General features: G+C 38.7%; 2 protein-coding genes across 11 annotated transcripts in view; one reads left to right on the plus strand and one right to left on the minus strand.

The window, feature by feature from the left end:
- Positions 1-1,190: 1,190 nt before the first annotated feature.
- On the minus strand, positions 1,191-17,552 carry si:ch211-286o17.1 (uncharacterized). 7 transcript variants are annotated; one of them, XM_081718341.1, is made up of 9 exons: positions 17,371-17,552; positions 11,207-11,335; positions 10,735-10,985; positions 10,426-10,506; positions 6,346-6,457; positions 6,101-6,153; positions 5,449-5,598; positions 3,168-3,229; positions 2,885-3,020 (listed from the first exon to the last, which is right to left on the minus strand). In XM_081718341.1, the coding sequence occupies exons 1-8, from the start codon at positions 17,450-17,452 to the stop codon at positions 3,188-3,190; spliced, it is 900 nt and encodes a 299-aa protein (XP_081574467.1). In that variant the 5' UTR covers positions 17,453-17,552; the 3' UTR covers positions 2,885-3,020; positions 3,168-3,187. The 7 variants fall into 7 exon arrangements, 4 of the variants coding, with proteins under 4 accessions (XP_026878944.2, XP_026878943.2, XP_081574466.1 ...); XR_014124675.1 differs by having other exon boundaries at positions 2,950-3,020; positions 3,567-5,598; XM_027023143.3 differs by lacking the exon at positions 3,168-3,229 and having other exon boundaries at positions 1,191-3,020; positions 10,792-10,985.
- An 8,566-nt stretch (positions 17,553-26,118) lies between these two features.
- The window catches only part of grm4 (glutamate receptor, metabotropic 4), a 95,190-nt gene continuing 93,376 nt past the window's right edge, over positions 26,119-27,932 (plus strand). For all 4 annotated transcript variants that reach the window (XM_027023131.3, XM_027023130.3, XM_027023132.3 and 1 more), the window contains exon 1: positions 26,119-26,560. The gene's annotated coding sequence lies outside the window, so the exon portion shown is untranslated. The remainder of the gene's footprint in view (positions 26,561-27,932) is intronic.

The raw sequence follows: 27,932 nt of genomic DNA on the forward strand, positions 1-27,932 counted from the left end.
CAGAATTTCAAAAATGGTTTGTTTAATGGCTGTTTTTGGAAAAGCAATGTAATGGAAAAATGTTGTCCATGAATGCAATCTACACTTCTACTTAAAAAACAAGTACTGGTATTTTATAATTAACATTAATGTCACACTGTGGTATGCCCTGAAATTAGTTTTGTTTTCTTTCATTTTTGGGGACTGTTATTTTGTATATTTCTTTTGCTGATGTTATTATGTCTGTTTACCAGTTTCTATGTCTGTGCATTCCTTCCCAGCACCTATTGGCAAGTTAGTTTTAGAGGGAAAGCTTAGCTCCACCCTCCCTCAGCCTGTGTCTTTCTCTCTCATGGGATCTTTTCCTATACTGGCCTCTTCCATGTTATGGTTCAGTTCATCTCATGTTTTGAGGAGAAAGAATTTCACTGTTTTGATTTTGGCTTCTAACTTCCTCTTTCTCTATGAGATAATACAGAGGTACAATGTGTTCTGCCCTAAGTTTGTTTTTGTGTATTCTCAAAACTCACTCTCAACTCAATTCACTCTCAGGGTGCTGGCCCCCACCATATGGATCCATTTAATTTTTTTTTGTCAAAATGAAGTCTACTCTTCCACCAGTGCAATACCGGTTCGTATTTGTTTTTATGCCTTTTCTAATCCCATTATAAATTTTGTCTGCCACTTTTTAAATTTTGTTATGACTAAACAAAACAGTATTGTTTACATTATTTTTTAAGCTTTTCAAATGAAAATAATTTCATCATAGCAGTGGAATTTTATATTGCTAGTGGGGAGAAACTGAAAGGGAATTCAGTTTACCTTAATATTTTTGATGAAATTCACTACTACCTGGCTAGAATCTTTGTTGATAGAAGTTTTTAACAACCTTGTAAGACCATCTGGGATGTATGTAATGCAAAGCTGATGCATGGCCCACCCAAAGTGTATCTGCCCTTCTGTTTAACTTGTTAAGAATTTATGGGAGTATCTGTACCATTTATGGGAGTATCACATGTATCCCATTGCTTAGCGTGTCAAATTAATACTCTGGAATGAATGCATATGTGAATGTACATATGTGTGTAAGAAAGTGATGAGTTTATCAAAAATATGTGAATTGTTTAGAATTCCATTAAAATGTTAAATGAAACCACATTGGTATTTCAGAATAAAAAATAGTTGTTACAAAAAATCACATTCAGTTTGCATTGTATGAAAATGGTTCTGATATTTATTCCATAAATGGAAAAATGACTTGTATGCTCCAAAGTAAATGATTAAAACATTTTTAAACAATCACTGAAAAACCAATCATACACACATAAACAGACAGACAGACAGAGATAGACACAAACACACCAAAGAGCTGTCTAGAGACCATGTCTCTTCCAGCTACATCTCTTCAAAAGGACTCAAGAGTACTGTTCATTTTGGTTCACTTTTGCCATCAAACATAATGTCATCTGATTGACTTTAACAACTAAAACTGCATGATGTATCTTATTAATATGCTTTGTACTTGTTTTTCTTCTAAAGCCATGTTTGTCTCAGACCAGTAAAAAACATCTTCAACTCAAGTGAAAAGTTTTGGGAACATAGGCCTGTTGACCTGCTTTGCTCAGAGATAACATACTACTGTTGCAACACACTCAAGCTTACAATATAGCAAGAATCTTATTGGAGTTCATAAAAAAAAAAACAATTCTGTTGGCATATAACTGAGGTTTAGCAAACACAATAACCCATAAGCATTATAAAGAAGTAACATACAAAAATACATTATGTAAAAAAGAAGATAATTATCTAATTTATTAGCTTGCTGTGGAGGTCAGTAGCTCTGTTTGGTTCAACACAAAGCACTCTTTTACTCTGCAAGTAAGGAGTACTCTAAAAGCAAATAAGCATTTGTGAAATGATTCTATGAAATTAAACATCTTTAAGCTTCTACATCTATACAAAGAAGAATACGACAAAAAAAAAACAACAGTAAATTGGCTGATCTCTTTCCCCAATATATCTTATGCCAGCTGGCAAAAGCTCACTGAGAGGGAATGAGTTGGTCTTCATTTCAGGGACTTCCACCAGGAGTCAGTACCTGAATGTCTTCCAGAAATAGTGTCTTATCATTTTTCAGTACAGCATATGCCAGCAAGGCTTAATATCTGACAGTAAAAGAAAAGGAGGAACATTTAGTTTTCCCATTCCATAGTTGGCCATGCTTATGAGTTCCTATTGTTTTTCTTTTTTTTTTTTTTGTGGTCTGGTCAAAAGGCAAGTTGAGGTCAGGTCAATGGCTCTTTAAGGTTAATGGTGAGTTCCATACAAATTCAAAAACTGAACTATTTCATTAAGGTTCACAACTAACACTCAAAAACTGCATTATATTGAAACATGCTTTTAAAGATGTGGTAGGACTTTAGGGCTTAAAAGGCAGCATTCTCTATCAATAACTGAGAGATCCATCTGCTAGCATTTCCTTCATGATAGGAAGAAATGATAGGACATTAGAATTAATTTTAGGATGGCTCATTAATGTACAAATGTCCAATAAGAAATCTCTTTTTTTTATTGGTAATAGGAATTGAAGGAAAACATTTTGTTTTGAAGTGTTTCAGGTCTGGTCTGGCATTTCAAGTTGAGCCATTCTTCCTTGGCTCAGACAAAGGCTGGTTTACCCAGTGGTCAATGTCTTCACAGTACAAGTTAAGTTTTCATCAGCCCTTTTAACATCATTATTTCTCCCCAGAATATGTTACTGTCCTTTTTGTCACCATGATCTTCTTTATGGTCTTTACTACTTCAACAAGTTCATCCTTTATGGATGCTTAGTAAATTGAGGTGGTCGATGATGGACCCAGCTCTTACATCTGGGTATCAGCCACTGGTGTTTGTGTAGTGGAGTAGCCATTGGTTGGGGGTGACTCTGGAGACTCGCCATTACTGGTGGGCTTGTCTAAGGGCTCTTGAGAGGGGAGTGGGGTGACAGATAGCAGAGTGTTCCCCTGGTTCTGTTCATCCACCTGGAACAAGTCCTCAGCCTGGATGGATAGGAGAAACATTGGTTCGTAATGAGGCATCGCTTATTTATTGCAAAGTCACAGACATGATGGCAATGTAAATGAATAAGACTGCAATTAATATAAAAATATTGATAAGGATACTAAAAATGGGTTGTTTGCAAGCACCTTTCTTGGAGCAAACCAACTCATGGTTCAAGATTTAGCAGTGAGAGGATGTTGAGATGGGGCTGCAAATAATCAACAGATCGTATTTCACTATGTTCCTAGCACTAAACTGAGGCTGTGTGCTAAACAAATGAGTCATGTTCTCAGTCAGAGTAAGTGTTACAAGCGCTGACTATGGAAATGGGCAGGTTTCTGATGTTAACTTTTGAACATTACCAGAGCAGGTCAAAGAAAGGATCTGTGGTTATTGACTCAATTATAGGCGTGCTGTTAGATGACTTTTCTAACCAAGCATCCCATAAATATCACGGATGATAAAGTAAACAGCCAGGGTTTGTCTACATCCTTGTCTCAAAGTTTCACAGCTGCATGCAATATAGCCTCAGCTATTATGCTCACCTCCTGCTGTCATTTAGTCAGTTAACATCCCCACCTAGTTTGGTCTGAAGATGGGTGGAGATCAGATTCATAAATCACTGGCTTTAGTACTGCAAACAACATAAGTAGGTTGGCATGAAACCAGATATGTTTGGGGGAAGCTGTTCATTTTTTGCTTTAAACAAGCTGCCAGATAATGTCAGCAATACTAATAATATTTCTAAATCGCCATTTGAAAATTCTATGGAATAGTCTTGTCACATTTGACCAAAAATATTTGGCAGCATTTGCTGTCACAAATGCCAGAGAAACCCAGTCCAGAGAGGAAAGCGCACTGAATAACACACTTTACTTGCTTGTGAAGCATATTTTATCAATAGGGCACAATGTGGGAGTAAAAGTGTCTTTCATTTTAAAAATGCAATATACTGCTAAATCAGGCTTCAACCCTACTATCTTAATAGTGTTGAATTAGATTTAATTTGTCTAGGTAACCATAAAATAAGGAATTAAAAAATAAGACCACCCTCCCAAAACACATAAACTTGTAATTAAAAAATATTTACTCAGTGCTTTAAGTACATCTTAAAAAAAAAAAAAGGTTCAATGATGTTAAAGTAATTTTTTTTCTTTAAATGGTAGGTTGTGCACAGCAAAACCTTGATGATAGCTGTAGTAGTAAGAAGACTACCGCTCCTTGTCAGTTTCGATGCACTTAGGAAAAGTTGTTCTCTTGGCTATCCATGCTATAACCAGAAAAGTGTGCTCAAATGTGATTTTACAGATTTTTACAAAGATGTATGTGCCAATTTATGAGACTCCTGTTTCAGAAAGGAGAACTGGGCTTTTGAAGTGCCTTGAAGAGTTTTTTTTTCTCTTACAACATTCTAGAATTCTATACTGAAGTAGAGTTTCATTGTTAGTTCCTTGAACAGGACTGTTATATCATAATGTAGAACAGGTTTCTGACATTTGAATTACTCTAGTATGATATTCTCCACAGGAACCAGGCAGAACTCATCACATGATTGTGCTCCTCAAATGCTTAAGTGGGATATGGAACTGCAGAGGACTGCTAAGTTTCTTTGAACTAAAGCTTTTGGAAAGGTTGTGCAATAGTTATAGTTAAGGTCCAAGTTGAGTGATATTGAACTTGTACTTAAAACAAAAAAAATTCCCATATCAGTGTCGCCATAATATCAGCATCCATCCTGCGTTAAACCTGACTTGAGATCTTCCAAGTCCTGAAACTTGCAGATGAATGCTGTTGGATTGGGATGGTGGATAATAGAGGGTGGGTACATGCCTTACTGCATATCTGTGCATTCATATGCACACATGTGTGTATGCGTGTGATAATGACTGCATTTTTGTCAAGAACTATTTTGCTGATCTTCCAAAAAATTCAGCTTGGATGGGAATCATTAAATATACTACACCTATGTAATTTGTTCAACATTAAAATGCAATACATCATATTTAAATAAATAAAATAGCCTATATATTAGGCTATTAGGTACTCTCCACTAGTGCAGTGTATTGCTTGCCCATACAGCTCTAAGGACGATGCCATAAGATGATAGCCTGCTGTTCAGTGCCTATGCACTTTGAGCAGTTATTGCAGTGTGCCAGCATTTCTTTTGCACTTTAGCCAGCTTGCTGCTCTGCTCTCATTGTTCATCTTTATCCTTATTCACAATGGAGAATAAAAACACTCCTTACCTGCACTTGTATCTTGGTCCCTTCCTGCACACATCACAATAGCTAACTTCAGACCATAATTTACAGTAACCCATAGTGTGTTACCCTACGGCATGTCCTATTTTGTGAACAAATATATTAAACCAGCAGTGTCAGCTGTGTAAAGCCCCAAAGATTTTGTACATGACATTGAGAGCCTGACCACGCGCATTCCTTTGGCCTGTCTGCGGTGGGTTGTCAGGAGGTATCCAGCAATGAGTAAGGCCGCCAGGAGCAGACCAGTGAGGAGGACCGAGACCAGGACAGCCCGGGAGTACTTCACAAAGATGAGCTCTGCTTCCTCAATGTCAACCTACACACACACACACACACACACACACACACACAAACACATGCACAGACAGGACTGAGAAGGATCTAAAACTTGTCATTTTAATAAATAAGCAGATTTCTTCTTGCTAGCTGAGACTGTATTGCATATTCATAAGCCTTGTGTGCTTGAAGATGATTATTTGAAGATTAATGTACATGGTGGAACTAAATATTGGCATTAGGTGTCTCCTACAGAATATGTTGAACTTGTGGGAGAAGTATGCACTATTTGTACACTTTTAGGGCTTTTGCTCTAGATTGTTGTGTTATATTTTTAGCATGGTCAAACCTATTTGGGCAGGTTTTCTCCTCAGAAAGAGTGTGGACTGTATAATACACAACTGAATAATAAATATGTGCTAAATTATGATCTGGCATTTGGAGGTATGTAGCTACTGCCTTAGGCTTGAATTTTTCCTTCCCATTCATTATGTTGCTATGTTCCTCTACTCATAGTGCAAATAACCTAGTTTATGTACTACCTTATCTTTGATGTTGTCATTGTTGAATTTATCCCTCATTCCTTTGGCATCAGCTATATAATGAGAAAAAACAGATTACTTCTTTAATTCTTCTGAACACTTCTTCTCAACACACAATGTAGATATTGTAACTTCTTTATCACCAAAACAAAAGAAAACACTATGAAATACAAAATGTTAATGTGATATTGAAAAATACCTCATATGAAAATTATGGTATAAATCTATGTAATTAGCACCCAAACCTTGGATGCATGGCCCAGATATGATCATCTCATCAGTGTTTGCTTGCTGGTAGATCTCAAGCTCATGACAAAGATGTTCTTGAACACTTTGAATCTTTACTCTGTTTTCCTCCTGTTTGACAAGGAGAGACATAGCTCTAAAATAAGCTCTCTAGCTTTGTTCATAGTGGAAAGACAAATAAAATGCAAAATAGCACAAACACAGATTCAAGCTGTTTAGGCCATTTAAAGACATTACCTTTATACCCTAAAGAGATTCTCATTTCTCTGTATATATGTAGTGTAATGTGAAGCATAATCATCACAATGGCCTCTCAAAAATAATGACCTGCTTAAACCCCAAATTCCTGGTCCCTTAATAACACAGCTTTTGTCATAGGTCAATTTTATATAGTACCAAAAAAGGACTTCATGTATTCCATCAGTAGAACTCCATTTGTTTCTGTAGAGTTAGAGTTAAGATATGATTTGTTATAACAGTCAACATTCTTGTAATGTAATCAGTTCAGAACTCTAAGCATGCCCAGATGTCCCAGTGCCACTGTTACAAGTTCAGTAGCGTGTGGTAAATACTTCTGCTCTGCAAGCTCACTCAAGAATGCTTCTCCAAACAAAAACCAGACACATAGATATGTACTAGTACATGTACCAGGGTTAGGCATGTTAGTGACTGTTAGTTGTGTCACAGTTTTTTTGTTTTTTTTTCTCACTGCCTCCTTGTTAAAACTGGTCCCTGCTCCATATTCCCCACATTTTCAAATTTTTCATTTTTATATTCATATTCTATATGCTTTCATTTTATGGCATACTCTTTGAAAACTCATCACCAGTGATACTTTCATATGCATGCAAGACTGGGACTATGTATTTAGTTAATGAAGGTACACATCAGGATGCCTAATAAGACAAATAGCCAAAGAGAACTGTCTAGATCCCCAGGTTCCTTGAAGATAGTGAGCCCTAAATCATAGCTCACAGCAGAGTGAGTGATGACCTCTTGACATCAGAGTCATAAAATCTGGCAAAGCTAAGGCCAAAGACACTCTCTGTGGGCAACACGCCACTCTGATTTACATCTCCGCCAGATCTGTTCTGCTGGCATGCTCTGAGAAGCCTGCTTTTAAATTATTGGCCTAAATAGTTATCAGAGAACAACATGGGATTTGTTAATAACAGTTCTTTTTTGAAGGCATGCCTGGCCTTTTTAGCCGGGCTGGGAACCATCCCTCGTACCAGGGTGCCACTCTCATTTCTTGTAACTTGGCTTGCCTTTTTGTAGGTAGCTGAATCCAAGGCCAGGAAGCATGTGAAGTGCTTAAATTCACCATCTGCTAGATGTCTTGTAATGTCACACAGGTTTCAGCCTGCTGAGACTGTCTGTTTCTTATTTCTGAAACCTTAGAAAGATCCAACAACCTAATCTGAATAAGTTATTTCATCCCATTTGCATTGCCAGCAGCTTTGATCTATATCTAGATCAGTCGTTGTAAATAATTGATTACCAAATACTACCACTGAACCATAAAGCTATAAACAGCCTTGCACCAGAATATCTGTGCAAACCTGATGCAAGATTCTGATCATTACCTGCTTCAGTCACATGGTACAGGCACTTTCAGATGCCCAAAGAGAACACACCTAGCTTTCTCTGTTAGCTTAAGATGTCATAGGTAGGCCAGCTGGAATCTCTGTTTGCACTATCACCACATACACCCTGTGTTAATCATTGTGTTACAGACATTCACCACTCTGCCTTGGCTTCTTTCCAAGCTGTAGATGAGCTCACAGCACAATGCCAAGTGGCTGCATTACTGCTTGACCCAACAGTGGTGGTCCATCCTGCACTGCTGTCCTGGTGCTCCTTTGGCTCTATGAACCAGACCTGCTTAATTGCTTTGTAGCTATTTGCATATTTGCAGTCAAAAGTGGGAAGAGGGTGCTCACGCTGCTTCTTTGCACAGTTATACTATCTATGGTCTGAGGTAAGGCAAGGAAAGGCAAGGTAAGGCATGTTTACAGCCCATTTCATACATGGCAATTCTTGGTGCTTGGTAAATAAGCAAAAATTTGATTTAAATATAAAATATTTTCTAATTTCTAGTGTTAAATATAAAGGTTAGATTTAAATGAATAAAATGTATTAAAAATTTATAAAAATGCAAAGGATAGGAACAAAAGATAAAATAGCAGAGAAAGTGTGAGTAGGTTTAAAAAAAAAAAAAAATGTCTACTGTCATGGCTCTTCACTAGTTCCCTAACAGTTCCATTTAAGAGCAGCTAAGCACTGCTTTGTTGTGCTTACTCATAATTAACATAATTGAGTTCAGAGTTCCCAGTGATCTGAGAGTCCTGCTTGGATTATATTGCTTGAGACAGATGCATTGACTTGAAACCATTTAGTGGTTTATAGACAAGTACCTTAAAGTGAATTCTGTAACATGCTGGGAGCCATTGTGAGGATTTAAGAATTGGGATGATGTGTTCCATTTCTTTGCAGTGAAAACTCTAACAGCTGTCTTTTTAGGAGGTCAGTTACAGTAATCAACTCTGCTATAAATAAGTGCATGGATGAGTTTCTTAAGGTCTTGTTTTAACAAGAACATTGTTTGACTAATTTTCTTTAATTCCTGCAGTGACAGGATGCCCTGACCTGACTACTAAAATGAGATTAAAGACCACTGGAACACCAAGGTTATAAATCAATTCTTTTGATTTGAGGGCTCTCAAGATGGACACCATGCCTATGCCTTTGTTTCCAAAAAATTATCTCCATTCAGGGCAACTCTGCTTTAATTTTCGGCTATCCAATCATATAAATGTTAAAATGTGACATTTAAATCAATTGTATTACTAATATCACCCATGACACTATTAGATTTTCCATTTTCAATGCACTTTCAGCCAAGATGAGTTCTTAACTTTAGCAATCACTATTATTGATTGTCCAACCACTGGGCAGGAAGAGATACTACCTTGTATTGTATAAATCAGCATCAACTGTATAGACCACCTGGGGCCCCATTTCTCACCTGACCATAACCACAATGATGTATGATGTAGTGTGTAGACAGGTAAAAATAATTTTCTTAAACAATCTTCAAATGCCATTCACTTTCTAGGTAATGTATACTAGGTAAAGCATACTAGGTAATCTATAACATCTTTGATTGTGATTTCGCAAGGATTCAATTCCTGATTGAAGTGGACACAGTATAAATGTACATTTTCATTTAAAAAGTAAATTTTTTAGAACAAAAATATCCTCAGTGTGTAGGAAAGCCAGGACAGGCTTTTTTAAAAAAGAGATCTGTTTCATTTTTAAAAACAGAATAGGCGAAACCCTTTTGGTTCTAAGGTTAAGTTTAGAGTTAGATTTAGGATTAGGTTTACAAAATCCTTTTCACATATTGATAGTGACACCATACAGAATTAAAACATATTTAGGAGCCCATCTGAGAAGGTCTGAGAAGGTACAAAAGCAAACATTTGAATGTGTGTGTGTGTGTGTGTGTGTGTGTGTGTGTGTGTGTGTGTGTGTGTGTGTGTGTGTGTGAAACACAAGATAATATGCTGTAATTCATGTGTTCTGTCCTGTTGTTGACATCAGGTTTTTGCTGCAAATGTTTTTAAAGGAGTACTTCAAAAATATGCTCTCATGCTCTTTCCTCATGCTCTTATGGAGTTTTGTCTTGCTACTGTTGCTACTGCTGCTGCTACTTGCTACTGTTTTGTTTGCTCACCGAGGACTTGGACTCAGACATCTGTAAAGGTTCTTTGTGACAATGGCTGTTGTTAAAAGTGATATATAAATACATTTTTCTTTGACTTTGACACTCCACTACAAATCACAGAGATGCCTAAGAATATGTGAATGCTACCATATTTCCCCATGTAGTAAAACTGTTAATGTCAATGGGCCCCTAGTTCTTTCATTTGATGCTATCAACATTGGGATTTAATGTTGGGATGGAGGTAGGTATGCCTAAAACTTGCCAAACCCATGCAGAGACATTACTCTCACTGTACGGTAATCTGTGGAATGGCCATCTAGCTTTGAAGCTTGATCTGAATGTTCCTTACACAGCTAGAGGAAGTCTTCAGCTTCAGCCTCAAGGCCTGTTTTCCCCGCACTGCGGACTCGTCTACGCACCTCACACCATCCTGTAGACAAACCAACAAAAGTGTTACTGACTTTCAGGTTGAGGTGCAGTGTTGCCTCATTTTATGTATCTGCTCTGAGGACATTGAAGTCCTATCTTCACTCTAAAGTAGCATGAAAACTTTAATAATTAAACTTGAAAATAACTTTCTGTTGTCAAATGATAGCGGCAACTCCGTAAGCTGTAATGAATGAAAAATTATTTATAACAGATATACGTTATGTACTACCAGAAGGAGGGTGAGCCCTTTGATGTTTACTGCTCCTTCAGTGTGTTTAATCCTCACCAAGTGACTGGCCTCTGCAGCAGGCTTGTTTATACTGATGGGAAGTGAGGTCTGTGTGTTCTGTTTGTCTGCATCCTCTGCTGCTGTGTGGACTGTACTGGTCTGAGGGCTCTGAGGTACCCCTGTACTCTTTACATGGATCGGCCCAGAAAGGCTGGGGAAGACGTTGACCTGTTCTTGAGACTTAAGTGTTCCTGAAAGGGAAGTGAGTTGGTTATTTCTTTTGGCTTTTTGCCTTGGGTGTCAGCAGTTGACATTTTTCTCGATCTGAGACAAGATTTGTGGTTTATTGCATCACAGTTCACCTTAAATTTTAATTGGGGAGCCTTGAGAATGTTCGTAGCAGTTCATAGATAAATTACGTGATGTTAAATAAGTCTGAACTTTAAAGATTGATTACTGGATATTGAATCACCTTGGATCTTCGGTCGTGGGGTTGAAGGAACATTATCTCCACGTACATATGCAGCCCCAACCATATAGGCAGATGCTGCAGTCATAATTTGTGGAACAGGTGGAGCTGCATCATCTTGACAAGTCACCCCTAATAGTAAAGGATCGATTACATATTGTAAAGAATTATAAAGTACAAAACAGTTTCAAACTTTTTATATTATAGCATGGAATCATAAGATGGATATGAAATTCACTACAAAATAAATTGCCCTTCTGAATGGTGTTAGTGAATGAATTATCAGTGCTTGTCACTAAAGATGTTCAGAACAAAAACAAACAAACAACAATCCAAAAGCTCATTTAAGATCATTTGATATTTACAATGCACTTCAGTCAGCAATACAGTGTCTGGTGACAGCCAGCTTTAAATCAAGAGTACTTCATGGCAGCAAGCTTCACAAAGCTTGCATGCATTCTACAATAATTTATATTTCGGTAAAGAAAAACAGACTTTTTGTTTTGCTTTCATGCTCCAGTGTGTGAGGAATAAACATTCCTTGAAATGACACATGAAGGACATGGTTGGAGGGCGGTATGAACAAAACCTAACAACAAACACCAACACTTGCTTCATGGTCATTCTGAATGTAGTTATGGAATAATGGTTTTTGATTTCATGAGATCTATTTAAGTTGATACTATTCAGTGTGTAACTGAATGGAGAATGGGGAAACTGTAAGGAGTTTTTTATTCTTGGTGTTTTTGTAATTGAGAAAGAATGATAGAGAAGAAAAAGAAAATGTATGTCTGTATAACACAGATGAAAGTCTGTGTTATTCCCCTACCACAGGATCTGTGCTATTTAAATGATCAAACTTTTCCCCTCCTGACAATTATTGTACTGTAGCATTTCAGGATGTGTATTCCATAAAAGAAAGAGAAAACAATATATTAATTCCTATAAAAGCATGATCAAATCTGGTATAATTCATTGTGCTAATATTTGAATTAATTCTATTTGGAATGCTGCAAAAGAAAAAAATCATCAAGTTATTAATTCAATGACTACTGAAGATCGAGCTAATACGTCATACTTTAAAATTTTGTACAGACCACTATTTTTTTTAAATTCCAACCTACAAAATTTTTATATATGCCAATTATGTCATTCTAACGTACTATTTGCAAGCCAAAATCAAAATATAAGAGGAGACCTGAATGCTAGACCACTCTAGTTATCTGAACCACCATCTCTTAATGTGAGCTCACTCCTCAGGCATTTGTACACTCTCTCTCTCTCTCTCTCTCTCTCTCTCTCTCTCACACACACACACACACACACACACACACACACAACACAGGCTGTAGTCCACAGCTACTGCAAGTACACTAGCCGATATGAACTTGTTTGTTGCCTCGTTCTTGTCAATTAATTGACTAAAGCTGGAACTAATGTGTGCATATGTGCACATGCTATGCAAGCACACTCAATTGGGATATCCAAGGTGTGGCTGTACCAGGAGCACTGCTTTCCTACATGTGTGGAATTTTTAGAGCTAATGGAGTGTGGGTTTTCCCCTCCTTCAAAAAGCCAGCCAATTTGTGCACAAGCTGCGGTTACCTCTGCTTTTCTGGTCCTTCCTGCCACTGCATAGCACATGTTCTTTTCTACATTTCAGTACAAGGGTGAGGCAAATTAACCTGTGTTCCCAGCTGGAGCATTCGCAAAGACGATATCAACATCATATCCTGCCAGTGGCATGATATTGTGTTGAGAACTCATGCTCTTTCCGCTGCTTTCTTTCAGGTGGATGGCCTATTGGGCACAGTCAATGACGACTATGAACAGAGCTACAGGTGAAAGGTGTCTCAGTACAATCCCCACAGAGCGTAGCTCTATGGAATTATTATAGCCCAGGCGAACACATACAATCAGTCTGTTACCTTTCACTAATAGCCTGCACATTATCAACTGTCTATTTGATGGTCCAACACATATCTCAGAGGCATGACACATGAATTTCAGCTTTATTGTTTCTATCCAGATGGTATGCTTATGGTTTGATAAACTTAGTTTTTCTTGGTGTGAATGAATATTTATTAATAACATTATTCATCACATTTATCACATGCATACTCAGACCCAAAGACAAGCAAGGTTTTTTATATGTGTCTACAGCTAAAATGATGCAACCTTTATCATATTTACTCAAATTTAGTAAAACTGATGTCTTTGTATGGGAATGGAATTCTATTTTGTATGTGATTGATGGTACATTTTAAAAAGATCTAATGGAGCCAACTTTACCCTGTAAGGTTTTTTTTTTTTACTTCTCCAAAGATCTGATTTTCTTCATAGTGTGTGTGGCTTTGAGATTGTTGTCTGGAGGGCAGCATCTACATAGGAATGTCCTAGAATTGAGAATGGTGTTGAAATATTCTTGGGTCAGCTGTGCCTGTTTACTGAACAAAAATCCAGGGATCTCCATGACCCCTCCCACTACTCTTAGTGATGCAAACATGCACGTTTGTGTGTGTGCGCTCACACTCTCTCACACTCTCTCTCTCTCTCTCTCTCTCTCTCTCTCACACACACACACACACACACACACACAAACACAAACTGTCACCACTCCCCTTAAGGCTTTGACCTCTACGTGCTTATTCATCTATGATTTACTTCCCTTGTTTCAGTGTATGTCTGATATTTCTGAAGGGGCCCTTGCTTCTCTTGTCTTCCAAATGGCCATACTATTTTTTACCTACTCCTCTCTATCTTGCACCTACTACCCTCCCTTGCCCAACTTTCTGTTTCTCTTCAATGTATGCCTGATCTCTCATTCTTCTGACACCAGTGTTCAGTGATGAATTAAATTAAAAAAGGAACATGGAAAAGTACTGAAACAGGAAATGACAGGGATAGAGATATCTACATTCTCTCTCTCTCTCTCTCTCTCTCTCTCTCTCTCTCTCTCACACACACACACACACACACACACACACAACCCTTAAAAGAAATATACCTTTACTTATTAATTCATCATTAAGATAAAAAAAAATCTGATTTAATCTGTGCACTCAATCTGCCTGGTAAATAGGGAATATCAATATTTACATGAAAGACTGAAGGTTTTAGTCATTCTAGAAAAACAAGCATGGAAATAATAAATTATCAGTGTTGTATCTATGAAAGGATCTCTGCATATGCTCAATTTTGTGGTTCAAAAACCCAACCCACCTCTTTAAAGGTAAACCCCAGACTGCCTCCTTCAGCCCCTCCCCCAACATGTTACAGTCATCCACTCTTTCCTTGATTTCTTAGCCTAACTTCTCTATTTCAACTTAACTGGACAAAAAGGAAATCAAGATCATTCCTTCCCTTTATTCAGCTCTATCCAAATGCCTGGGGAACTCACAGCTATACTTTGGTAGCCCAGCCAAGGAATGTCATAGGAATGGAAATAGGGTGGATTTTCTTTTGGCCCTGAGCTGGAGGGAATGCAGAGAGAAGGGAAAGAGAACATGAGAGGAAGTAGAGGAGGGGCCAGTCCATTAACAACAGGGATGTAAGGCCAAGCTGGAATGGAGCCTTCACAGCTCCAATGGCACCCGACAGCATTCCACATCTCACCTCCACCGTGAGAACAACTGCTTAGAAGGACTCCCCTATGTTCTACTCATTCATACTTTGCAAACTTATCTGTTATGATGGCATACTTAAAACGAATCCCTGCACTCCACAGTCAGACTGCAAAAAACAGTTTCCGTCAACTTGTCCTGTTCATTGTCTATTTGATTACACCCACTCTCAGGAGAGAGGTACTTTTATCATGATGGAAGTGAAGTAAGAGGAGCAGATATATAATGAAATAGATGTACATCCAGTATTACAAGGCCAGTGCAAAGAGCAGCATAGGGTGTGGATACAACATACCGAATCAGGTTTTCCACAAAGAGCTTCATTTACCAGTGCTTTGCCATTGCAATACAAATGTTTTAATGGGTTTCAGTTTGATCTGCTTTTATGGGGTCGGTTTGGTCACTAAGACACTTGACCTGCTTCAGTGTTAAATGGTAGTTACCATAAAGCAGGAAAGGAATTATGTGTCTTTGATGTCAGTATTGTATATGTTAAAGATGACCCTCATATCCTCCTGCATGATCTGTGCTTGCTTGAGAACATATGGGTGTGAGAAAGTGCGAGGAGGGCAATGTCATATGTTAAAAAGTTGTATGTTGCAAGACTCTGGTATGGAAATACAATCTGTAAACTAAAGGATTTCTTCATACCACATTCTCTGATATAAAACACACATGGCTCCTGATCCATCTGTTCTATCCTGCTGCATTCTGTTCTGAGGTACGCCCTGTGGCTATAAAGTATGAACACTCCAAAGAGTAGTGGAATTTGAGACAGAAAAGTTAAAGTAACTGGGGGGGTGGAATGTGATTTTGGACCTCTGCCCAACTCCTCCAGGCATACCCATTGTGACCTCTAACCTGGCTGCTCTGCATGGCATGTTTCAGTAAATGTGTGCAGGCTCCACATTATTTGTACCCCAGCAGAGGGGTCAGTGAACAGACGGGGGACAGGCTGGATCTTATGTTTCTAATCAAGCTCTTCCTAAACAACTCAAACCTTTCACTCTCTGCCAAACCACCATTATCAGAATGAGCTTAACCCTTGGGCTAAAATAAGTGTAACCGGACCTCAGCCAAAACAGTTCAATCCCTGGTCCTATGTTGTGGCCAGAAATAGATATATAGTTTGCCTTAAATGTGCTGGGCAGAATAACCAATGATGTGGTGTAGTTAGAACAACATAAGAACTGACACAAATATGAAGGAATGTGATGCAAATTTTGTTGATTGTTGTGATATAAAATGAATTAGCTGACTGTTTACGCAACATCTTCATATATTCTTTCAAAGTATCAACAGGTGGAAAAGGCCAAACTTCTGATTGGGGTTTTTCAGACATTGGGGATTACATTCCTCTTATTAACAGAAAAAAATCCTAAAACTAGTCTATGATGTCATGCCTCCTCATTCCACTATGTGTGTGTGTGTGTGTGAGAGAGAGAGAGAGACAGAGAGAGAGAGAGAGAGAGAGAGAGAGAGAGAGAGAGAGAGAGAGAGAGAGAGAAAGAGAGAGAGAGGTGTAGCTGCTTTGTTTACCAGAGTACATATTTTTCCTTGTGTGACTAACACCAGCTGGCAGCTTTGGGGCTTGGCTCAACCATTTAAACAGGCAAAAATGGAGTGCCAAGTTTATCTGTGCCAAAACAGCTTGCACCAAGCAAAGGAGCAGAGGTTCCCAATCCAGCTCTAAAGGACTGCTGACCAGTCTGAATATGTATTCTTTCCCATCTTCTAATATATCACATTACCTATGTGACAAAGGATTGCTGCAAGTTGTTCTGTGCTCAGGAGGCCCCTGTTGTATAAATGGCAAGTGGTGAGAACTGGGCGAAAACAAATCTATGGTCTGTGGTGCCAAGGTCGCCCTGGAAACCTCTGCTTAAGGGGACCAATTAGTGTTGTGGGCACATGTAGCTTGGCACTCTGTAAGAAAATGTGTTTTTTTTTGTTTTTTGTTTTTTTTTAACAAACAAGTGTCAATCCCTCTTGTTGGAAAGAACAGATAGGGATGATCAACCCCCAAGATTCTAACACTTGTAAACTCTTATTTACAGTTTTCTCCAAGTAGCCATCAGTGAAGAAGTTTTAGCTTTGCGCTAACCTGTTGCTAAGAACACTGAAAGCTCAAAGCTACAGTGCCATTAGGGTTAACTTTCTTTCTGTGATTATCTACTATCATATTACATAATAAGGTAGTCCTGTTGAAGAAAGTGAAAACATTTTGACTAGTAACAAACATTCCTCAGAAAACTGAAACATTTTAATTCAAAGAGCACAGAAACAGTTTTCTACAGTTTATGTGTCCTTCAGCCACCACAGGAAACCACTGCCTGAGTTTACGGAACACTCTTGATTGCCTGGAGCATTATAGAGAAGAATAATAGGCTCTCTAAGACATCTAACGGTTTTGAGAGGGAGAGAGAGAAAAAAACTTTTGAATGCAGCCTCAGTTCACCTCTGTGACCCCACCCCTTCTCTCCCAGCAAAGACTGGACTGCAGCTCTGTCCTGACCCAATTCAGAGCAAATGAAAGCCTCTCACCTCGGAAAGAAATGGCACAGATCACTGCAGCCAGAGCCATGATGGTGCAGCAGTTTCTTGTTTTCCATATTAAAACTTCCATTCTGAGTGTTTGTGTGCTTTAGCCTGCCTAATGTTGTAGTGTGTGTGTATGTGAATGGGTGTGTATGTGTGTTGAGTTCCCTCTGATTGGCACTGTGAGAATAAAGCAATGCTTGTGCCCTTGCTGTTTTATACACCCACCCACCCCACCCTCCTGCTACTCCACTCTACACCTCCTTCCTCACTGGTTACTTTGCCCCCTCCCCACTGAGCTCAAATCTCGAATCAGGGAGTAGTGTGTTTCTTTGTGTATACTGGTGGTTGTGGGATATTCTAAGATTTGCAGAGTAGACCATGATATTTCTGCCTGTGGCCACAACCTGTTTACCCACAATATATAGTGAAGTTAGAGTGTTGCTACTTTCATGTTTGCCCTGAATAGTGTCAGAAAGTGTCAAAAATCCCAGACCAGGGACCCTTTAAAGATTCACAACTAACTTTTTCCCCTAATGTCTATTTAAAGTATTAATGGAAAAGTCAACATTGCTCTTAAAGTTTTACATCATCATGAATATGTATAGTATTGCACTGAATGTACTCTAAAATAGCATTAAAAATTAAGCATTTGCATTTTTACTAACATTTTATTTTCTTTTTCATGATGATGTATTTTTGTTTGGGTGAAAAACCTGTTTAGTGGACCAATTCTCTTTAGTAACTGTAACACATTTATTCTAAATAACAAATGCCAGAAAGATTTTAACAGTACATGACTTATGGTAAACAGGAATATATTGAAATGGGTTTTTGGAACAGCATATTTTATCCTCTCATTTCTGCAACTTTTGCCTTAAAAGTGTTAAATGCATCTGATAGATGTCTGCTCAGAAAGAGCAGATTAACCCACTTTAATAGACTGTTTTAGGCTTATTTAAAGATGAGAGTTTGCCTCTGGCATTCTTCTGAATAACAATGAGCTTCCAGGCAGCTACTCAACAGCTGGGCCCTGGTGTGAAGGGTCTGTTGTCACAGTGGTGTCGGGCGACACTCTCTATTATGCTAATGTCGCTTAGCACACGGGACAGTGCAGGAACTGGATGACAGAGTGGATATTAACTCTGCTACTGGAGAGAAAAACTGAACAAACAAGGTCCCTGACCTATTGTAAGCCATGCTTTTGACCTCTGGACCTCATAAAAAGAACTCACACTCATCGAACATACTCTGCTGATGGGGCAAAGTACCCACACATCCATGTTTTTGGCCCAAAAGAAAGAGCTTTCTAGTACTGCTTGGTCTCCACTGTTTGTTGGTTGTAACATCTGGAAGTACTCTTAAAAGGTGTGCTTTCACCCAATAAATGCAAAAAAAACAACAACAAAAAAAACCCCTAAAATTAGTGTCACTTGACTTTAACAACTAATGAGCTTCATGCTGTCTTTCTTCCTGAAATATTTTAATTCATAGTCTATATCTCCTCCCATGCATGCAAATGAATTTGTATAGTACAGGTAGGGAAGAAGTGCTGTCGCCTGTTGTGCCATGGGTAGAAAGGTTTGGTAGAATGCAAAATATCACTACGGGCAGTGGATAAATTACTAGGATCCCAACATGTCTCTTGGATGTGGTTTATGATTGCCCTCTTTAAGTCCCCATTTTTGATGTAAGTGTCGTAAAATGGCAATTTCTTTACAAGCATGAAAAAAAAAAAAATTGATTCAAACACACTCCAAATTGGCCTACATGTGTGTGATGGAGGCTGAAATACTAAGCACAGTGTCTGAAATGGGGAGGAACCTGAGAGTAATGCCTTTATGGAAGTGACTGCTTTTAAACTTTCTAAATCAAAAGTTATATTTTGAAACGTTTTATAATTGCCTGGCAATATTAATAAGAGTGAAGTTAACCCAGGGAGAAAAACAGTTTGTTTATCCACTTCTGAAAGAATAACAAAATAGATATTTTTCAGTGAAAACGGGAAGTGCAGTAGCCACCCCCCGAGGCAAACAGGACGCGGGGAAGGTGCACGTTCAAACTTACGTTTTAATGCTACACACAGACATCACAGCACATACGCTGTGCAAACCTCAAACACACTACGACACAGGAGGCGTATATACACTAAAGACGATTACACATAATGCAAAACAGGTGGACGACACCAGAGGGCGTGACAACACGGACGCGCGCACACACCAAGACGTTCGAGGAGAGGGCGGGAAAGGAACACCGGGACTAAACAAGACACAGGAATGCACGCTGACGGGGACCGATAGAGAGAACAAAGGCACATTTATGGTAACGGGGAAACACGGTGACAGGTACAAACGACACAAACCCCAGCCAGTCCTCCGATTGTCAGATGGGTCGGAGGCCAACCAGCCTGGGGAGGAGTGTCCCTCGCCCGCTCGCTGGTCGGAGGATATCCGGACCCTGGCGCATGCGCGTCGGGATGCCCACCGGTTGGGTTGCCTAGTGGCGGAGCAGGTCCCGGTGCCGCTGCCTTTTTGCCTTCCCGAGGCTTAGGCGTGGGCGCATGCGCTCTGTTGCTCCTCGTCTTAGGGAGAGGAGGTTCCTCCTCCGCCGACGCTGCCTCTCGGCCAGACGCCCGGGTCTGTTTGCTTGCCCCAGAGCGGCGCGCCCTGGGCAGAGTCTTCGGAGCTGGAGGCTCCTCCTCCTCGGAGATTACGGTGTCGTTTAGAGAGATGATCCTCCTGTTTTAACTCCTCCACCTCCATCGCTGGGTCCTCCTCTCAATCGGACCCCCTGTCCGACTCCACCGTGACGTCACTGCACTCCCCTCGCTCTCCGTATTCTGCGTAGACCTCAGTAAGGTCCATGCACGACCCAGCGGATTCCATTTCCGAGTACCGGTCCTCGTAGTCCGGATGGTCTCCGGGGGACCCATAGAGCGAGGCCAGGGGGAGTGATGGTCTCTCCGTGTTATAACAGGAGTCAACGTTGTCCGACTCCCAGGACTGGAAATCGTTGTACCAGTCCTAGTAGTCGGACTTAGCCCCGTCTGACTCCCTCACTTCCGCACCAAGACCACGCTCCCCTATTGCGGAAAGCAGGAGGGGACCTCTAAACACCGGGGGCTTCCCTGCACGGGCTGGGGAAGTGCGTTAGCTCCCCTTCTTCTTGCCCTTCCCAAGCATCCTTCTTGGGTTGATATTTCTGTGACGCGACGAGGCAAACAGGATGCGGAGAAGGGGCACATTGAAACATACGTTTTATTGCGACACACGCTATGCACACCTCACACAGACGTATATACACTAAAGACGATTACACATAATGCAAAATAGGTGGATGACATGAGAGGGCGTGGCAACACGGACGAACACACGCACACCAAGACGTTTGAGGAGGGGGCGGGGCCATGACGTGACAATGTGTGTGTGTGTTTGTGTACCTTAGTATAGAATTAAATATAGTTTCACTGGGTTTCAACTGAGAACTACTCTGAGCCACTTAATATCCATCATCAGTTCTTTCATGTTTTTAGTATTAAATGTAACACATTTAACATTTTCTGTGTTAACTTTAACATTTTATAGTCTTTTAGTCATTAATATGCATCATTGAACCAGGAACAAAACTACATTACAAAAGGATTTTTACATGTATTAAAATTACCTACCATTTAACTTTATGAAGCATTTTCATTTCTCCAAAGAAGATGTAGATCATATGCAACAATAAGAGGGAAATTACTTTGTACTTACTAAACAGTGAAGCATAATTTCTGTAAAATATGCCCACAAGAGGGCTCTTCATATAAGATGTGTATATATTACAGCAGCAACATTATGACCCTCAAAAATATTGGGGTGAGCAAATGTAATGTAATATAGTGAACTTTCAAAGACATGGATTGCAGTTTGTGCTAAAAATCCGTCACCTTTGTATGAAAATCTCATATCCAGTTAGTAACCTGATTTTAAATAAGGCATATGCACTCTTGCTCAATCTGTCTGTATGTCTATTGCTCTCATACTGAACAGGCAATTTACAAATGTAATCTTTCTTTAGATAGTTTTGCAATCCACCAGTTATTCAGCACACGTTTTATGTTGGTTTTCTACTAACTAATATGATATGAGGTAGAGGCTTCTAAGATATTGCCACTGAATAAAAATTTGAAGATTTGAAACTCTAGGCCCATGTTTATAGAAACATAGAAACATAATTGATGTTCAAAATGATGAATTAGTTCCATGCACAGGTTAAAGGAAAGGTCAAGCCGATCTTCCACTTGAAACCATCTTAATCCTTGCAATCACAGCGCATAATGTTTGCAGCATTGCTTATAATGTGATAGAGGTAAAAAATAGAAGCCTTCGTGCCTAATGATACAGAGCACCTAGCACATGGTATTTTCAGAGCAACACGTAATAATGCGCAAAAGTAGGATTGAAGTCTATTTTTCAGGACTGTTGCAAGACAGCAGAGCAAAAATGCTGCTCTGCACATCCTCACAAAACCATGTGGCATCTCCAGTCCATTTACTTTCCTTATCACTATAAACCTTCAAGCTGATTTTTTGTATAATCATGTATTCATAAAATGAGAAAAAAAGGTGCATGCTTTTCTTACTGTTTGATGAATTTTGTTTGGTGCTGTTTATAACATTTTCACTAAAAGACTAAAATAGGCTTTTTCTGTAGTGGAAGCTGTCATAGCTCAAATCTTCAGGCTCTAGGCTAGGTTTTTCTGCCAACTGCTTGCATCCTGCATGTTTATAGAGCACTTTCAAAGTGGTGGCCTTTGTAATCTGATGACCTTTTGTGCTGGGCTGTTCCCTTACACTAACTCAACAGCATAGATAAGGATTGAATGTTTTATGCCAACTGTATTGCCTACTTACCAAATACTATTTCTTGCATTCTTAAAGTTAACATAAAACAATTTTTTAAAATTTATATTTTAACTCCCATAGATGACCTTTTATAAGCCTTATTATAAGTATTTTTGCATGGGTATATATGAATAAAATATAAATAAAAACTGTCACAAGCTAAGAAAACACGCTGGAGAAAAGTGAAACAAATGCAGATCTCCAACTGAAGAGTTTGAAAGTGCACTAACATGACAAAAGAAAGCCAAAGTAACATCAATGATTGACAAAGTCATAAGGAGCAACATAAGATAATAAGACACAGGAGGTGCGGTGAGGTACACAAAACACCTGAGTGGAGTGTGGCAAAAAAAAAACCTAATACTAAACATAAACCAAAGCCACATGCAAAGCCACCACTGTCTGACGGCGGCTACTGGGAGGGGGGCACCATTACACTAATAGAGGGCAGTGGTTGCTCTGTGGTTAAGGTGATTGACTTGTAGTTGGAGGGTTGCTGGTTCAAGCCCCACCACTGCAGAGCTGCTACAGTTGGGCTCCTGAGCAAGGCCCTTAACCCTCCAGTTGTACTCAGTCATAATTGTAATTTGCTTTGGATAAAAGCATCAGGTAAATGCCATAAGCAATTTAGCTTTACTTACAAATCTGGCTGTTTATTCTTGCATTCAGGTTTTTTTTTATAAAGCATTCATTAAAAAAAAAAAATTTAGCAAAAATTTTAAAGTGCAGACTGTGGCTTTTCCTTCAACTTGCAGGGCCGAGAGCAGTTTCGGTTAAGCCCTCTTAAGTGGTTGCAGCACATAAGAGTGCTTAACCTCTTAGCCAATGAAAGTGAATTGAGGATTGATTTGATTGAGTGGTTGAGAGGAATTTAAAGGTCACTGTAGACATTTCATGGGGAGATTTGGTGATCAGACGAGGCACACTCAGGACAGGAACAAGAGTGTTTGTTTGCATTCACACTCGCGTAAAAATATTAGAGTGAGGATGAAATACAAAATATATCATTTGATGTGTAATGCTTTGTGGGAAGTGAATTTAGAGAAAACTGGCAAATACCCTGACCTTTGAGTACTTTGGTCATCTTGGAATAATAAATAGAAAAATGTCATACATAAAACTAGAGAGCAATGTAAAAATAATCACTATCAGACAACTTCTGTAAAATGTCTTAAGGTGGATAAGTAAGCCAAACAAAAGACCAGTCTGTTATTAAGCATCAGGCACAGCATGCCTTTAGCCTGACATTGTGGGATTCACTTAATTTACTGTGAAAAATAGCTGAATTAAATTTATTTACTGTTCTAAAACCCCTTCAGTTTTTTTTTAATTATTATTTTTACAAGCGACATACCTGCCCAGACACTGATCTTATTTGCCATGGTTTTAGGTTTCTCTGAGCATCTATGACAATTACTATTTTAAGCATGAAGTATGCTGCTTTTTGGGTGGCCAATATTAAACATGGGCATATTGTTTATGGGAGAAATTCTAAATGTGCTATAAACAACTCAAATAGTATGTCTGAAAAAATATACAGATGTGGCTCCTTTGCAAGATTAAAGACCATTTCATTGTGATATACACCTATGCAAGAAAATCCCCCTTTCGGAATTAACGCCACAGTTTAAGGTCTATTGTCAAAATAACGGCTACTTATTGGCAGCTATCACTACGCAAGTACCCTATCTTATATTACAGTAAAATGTCTATAAAACCAACAACTGTATTTTTGGCATACTGTATAATAAAGTACACCCACGTACTGCATAATCACAGTATTTCTTCTTTTTGATCATTACCTTACATTATATAGGTTACATCAGGTATGCTTACTTCATCACAGGAAAATTACACCTGTGAAGCAGAAAGACAAGACACTTAGCAGCTGAAAGAACAGCAACCTGTTGCACAAATACAAAACCTTAATCTCCATGTTAATATGCAATGTTGTGGAATATAGAAACTATTTATATTAGACATTATTAATACTGATTTAACAGTGATGGGTGTTAGCGCCTTAATTGGCTACGCAAACTAGCTTAGCTAGCTAGCCAAATATTTCAAAGAACCGTTAACTAACGCTAGCAAGCTAGCTAGGTTAGCTGTTTCTCACAGACAACCCAAATAATACCGTGCTAACCTCAGTTCACTAATACAAACATTATATAGGCTATAAATTAACATTTAGTAACATTTAGGATATCTAGTCCAGTACTGAAATGACTGGTAAGAAGATGTCCAGTGGAGAATGACCAAGACGGTTGTGCTGAAAGCAACAAATTAACCAGTAAACGTCATGATGTATTTTTCCATTATGACTGGCTGCCTTGTCTGTTACATCGTGACTCGAGATGTATGATTAATTAGAAAGAACGAAACTGGTAAACATTTTTTGACTGTGTGTTTAGTTAATATCAACATATTTAGATTTATAATAAATCATACGATTTCTTACTGGTTATTGAATAACTGAGTTTTGACAATCCCTACAGCAACATAGCCTACTGTACAGACTGCAGGTTTTAGTTGGGTCAGAGACATTATACCAAAATTATTGTATTAACAACTAAACCCATTTACACTGTAGTGTAAAACTGCACACATATAAATGATTTTATATATAAATGATTTTTTTTTAGGTCTTAGCTAATATAACAGTTGGTAGGCCAGCTGATGCACTGAGCACTGAAAACTTTTCTGTGTGAAGATTAGCTTACTTGTTGAATGCAGAAAGTGTTGGTGTTTAATTCAGGGAGCGTGTGGGTGTACTGAGGAGTCTTTTTTTTCATGGTGTGGTGCAATGGGATTGGCAGTGATTTTTAAATTTACGTCCAACTATTTGATTGGACAACACCTGATACGCTGAGATAAGTAAAGGCAAGCAATAGATTCTACATGGACCTTTCAGAGATCTTCTTTTCCCCCTTTTCTATAAGAAAGTGTGAGGTAGGCTTATAATGAATGTATAAGATGCAGTTTACAATGGCATTACCATTTTAAGGAACTCAACTTGCCAGACGATTCATCATGAGATCTTCACTCACTAACCCCATTCAGTCTGAATGTACATGTACATGCACCACTAGGTGTCACCAAACCACTAAATTATATCACCCTTTACTATGATTAAATGTGTAATACTCAGAAGACTACTCTACTACTCGTGAGCTCTGAAATACGCCTATATTTGAGAACAGACGTTTATTTGACTTTTGCGTAGAGATTTAAAAACTAGTTTGGGAGGTCCTTACTATAGGAATGAATGATCTTATTCATATCTGGCATATATATTCCAACTAGCTCTCATATTTATGTGTTCATAAAAACATTTGAAACTCACAAAGTTAAAAAACGATTTAGTGGTTTTGTGGCCTATGGAATTCCTTTCCAAGTGATGATAATAGAAACAAAGCGAATTTGAGTTGAAAATTTGTCATCTAGACAGCTCGGACTATAGGTCCTCATTCAAAAATTATTCGGAGCAAATAAAGCATTGTGGCTGTAAGATAACCTTTCTGTCAAAGCAGTCGCATCATCATAAATCATAAATTCATGCTGACTGATAGAACCCGTGGTGAGTAAAATCGAGACTATAGAAATGGATTTGAATCAGGAAATCCATGGATTGTAGGCTATTTGAAAGTATTGAATGCAGCAATTCGTTTGGATTATTTTAGATATTCATATTCATACAAACTACAATTTCCAATAGACCATGCATTTATAGAATATTGATGTGATCAGTGTGCCATTGAAATATTTGATCTCCCCATCGTGATTTCCAAACAACCGTGTTTGAACAAAATTACTTTTTGCATTTGCTGCGTTGTGATAATGTTCAAACGGAGCAGGTGGGCGTTGAAAGCACTGCATCGGCTGAATAGCGCAGCCCCCATTTCAGCACGGGTGTGCGCGTCTCACTAGTACATCGGTCATCCTCACGGGTTCGCTTTAGGTACAATCGCCGCATTGTAGATTTTAGATAAAATGCCATTGCAATGAATCAATGAATGGATACAGAGTGTTGGAGAAATGGAAAGTACTTGCGCGCAAAGATCATTTCAGAACCACTTTCGGTGGACAGCGCAACAGATTTTTTTGGTCCAGATAGGATCCTGATGTGGAAGATTTTTAAAACATTTTTTACTGGCAATGTGATGGAGTTTTTTTTTTTGACTGAAAGACAGCGTACCTCATCTGATTAGCAAGATACCAAAAATAAATCAGCTTTCGCCTGGTTCGAGTTGATAACACAGGAGGTTTCGGTCGATACGCAATAAAGAACGAAGATGACCTGACAGAACGGTGAGTAGGAAATGGGTCAACTTTGAAATTCACACACTAATTTAAAACATTGTTACACGAGTAACTGACTTCGAAGTGCATTGGAACAATACGTACTTTTGTACATTGTACATTATTTCCCTTGTATATTAATGAGAAGACATATCACATATGCCTACTGAACAGAACAGAAAGCCAGGTTTCATCGATAGATTAGACTACTGCATAGTAGGAGAATAATGTGAAACTGGAGACCGATTATAAGTGGTAGTACGAATGAACTAAGAGACGTATACACAGACGAATCTTGCATAATAAAAATGATTTAAGAAGAGTTTATTTATTTGTATATATTCATTTTCTATCTATCTATCTATCTATCTATCTATCTATCTATCTATCTATCTATCTATCTATCTATCTATCTATCTATCTATCTATCTATCTATCTATCTATCTATCTATCTATCTATCTATCTATCTATCTATCCATCCATCATCCATCCATTCATCCATAGTTTCACTTAATGTTTTTCCTGCTTTCATCCAAACATATTCAACCACAAGTCTCTGTTATTATATGTGTAGCATACCAGCAATATAGTAAGAAACAGAGCTAAGATGTAAGTTCCACAGCTAATATTCCATTGGAACTTCTTTCTGACATGGACACAGCAGAGCTACAGGGTGTAGGTCTTGGACAAGGGTTGGGAGTTGACAGCTAAAGTTGGCCTGGGTCTTGGTCTTGAGAGCTTGATTTTTGGTCTGGGTGTTGTTGGTTCAACCTTGATTACAGTTGCACAATTGTGTGTGTGTGTGTGTGTGTATGCGTGTGTGTTAGCACTCATTTGAAGATGTAGTTTCTATGCTTAGGTTTAAAATAGACAAAATAAGAGATGAAGATGACTGGTAGAATACAATCCAGTGCCAAAAATAAGAAATAAACCCACTTATTGTTCATGACATATGGGCTCCATCAGCAACAGGAAAAAGAGACCAGATAATAAGAATTAAAAGAAGTATTTCAGTTTTGCAGATGTCTTGAGGCCAGCCTTGCTGGAAGCACACTGGACATTGAAGTGTGTTCTTTTTAACCTTTCCATAATGTCACACTGACACTTCCAGTATGTCGTATCATAGATGTCAGACACTTATCTGCCCTGAGTCATGGCCAATAACTATTAGAAACCTTGACTTAAATGTTTTGCTTAAAGCAATGACTGTAGGTGTCAGGGGGAAGGACCTTTGGGCCAGTGCTGCTATTGATAGCCTAGAGCTGGGTGTTATTATAGCTGGTCAGATACTGCAACTCCAGATCCTACAACTACAATGCATTCTTTATATTTGTATTTTTATAATTTTTGGAAGGTATGTGTTTGAGGTTAATTACATA

The sequence above is a fragment of the Electrophorus electricus genome, chromosome 7 (assembly GCF_041902795.1).
Source record: "Electrophorus electricus isolate QZ-2024a chromosome 7, ASM4190279v1, whole genome shotgun sequence".
Taxonomy (NCBI): domain Eukaryota; kingdom Metazoa; phylum Chordata; class Actinopteri; order Gymnotiformes; family Gymnotidae; genus Electrophorus; species Electrophorus electricus.

Bases quoted from the DNA above. Each gene is read 5' to 3' on its own strand.
- si:ch211-286o17.1 (XM_027023142.3), bottom strand. From the start codon at position 17,452: ATGGAAGTTTTAATATGGAAAACAAGAAACTGCTGCACCATCATGGCT. The intron at 11,336-17,370 runs GTGAGAGGCTTT...CTTTACTATTAG, and splicing joins CTGTGCCATTTCTTTCCGAG to GGGTGACTTGTCAAGATGAT. The intron at 10,986-11,206 runs GTGATTCAATAT...CTTCCCTTTCAG, and splicing joins CCCACGACCGAAGATCCAAG to GAACACTTAAGTCTCAAGAA.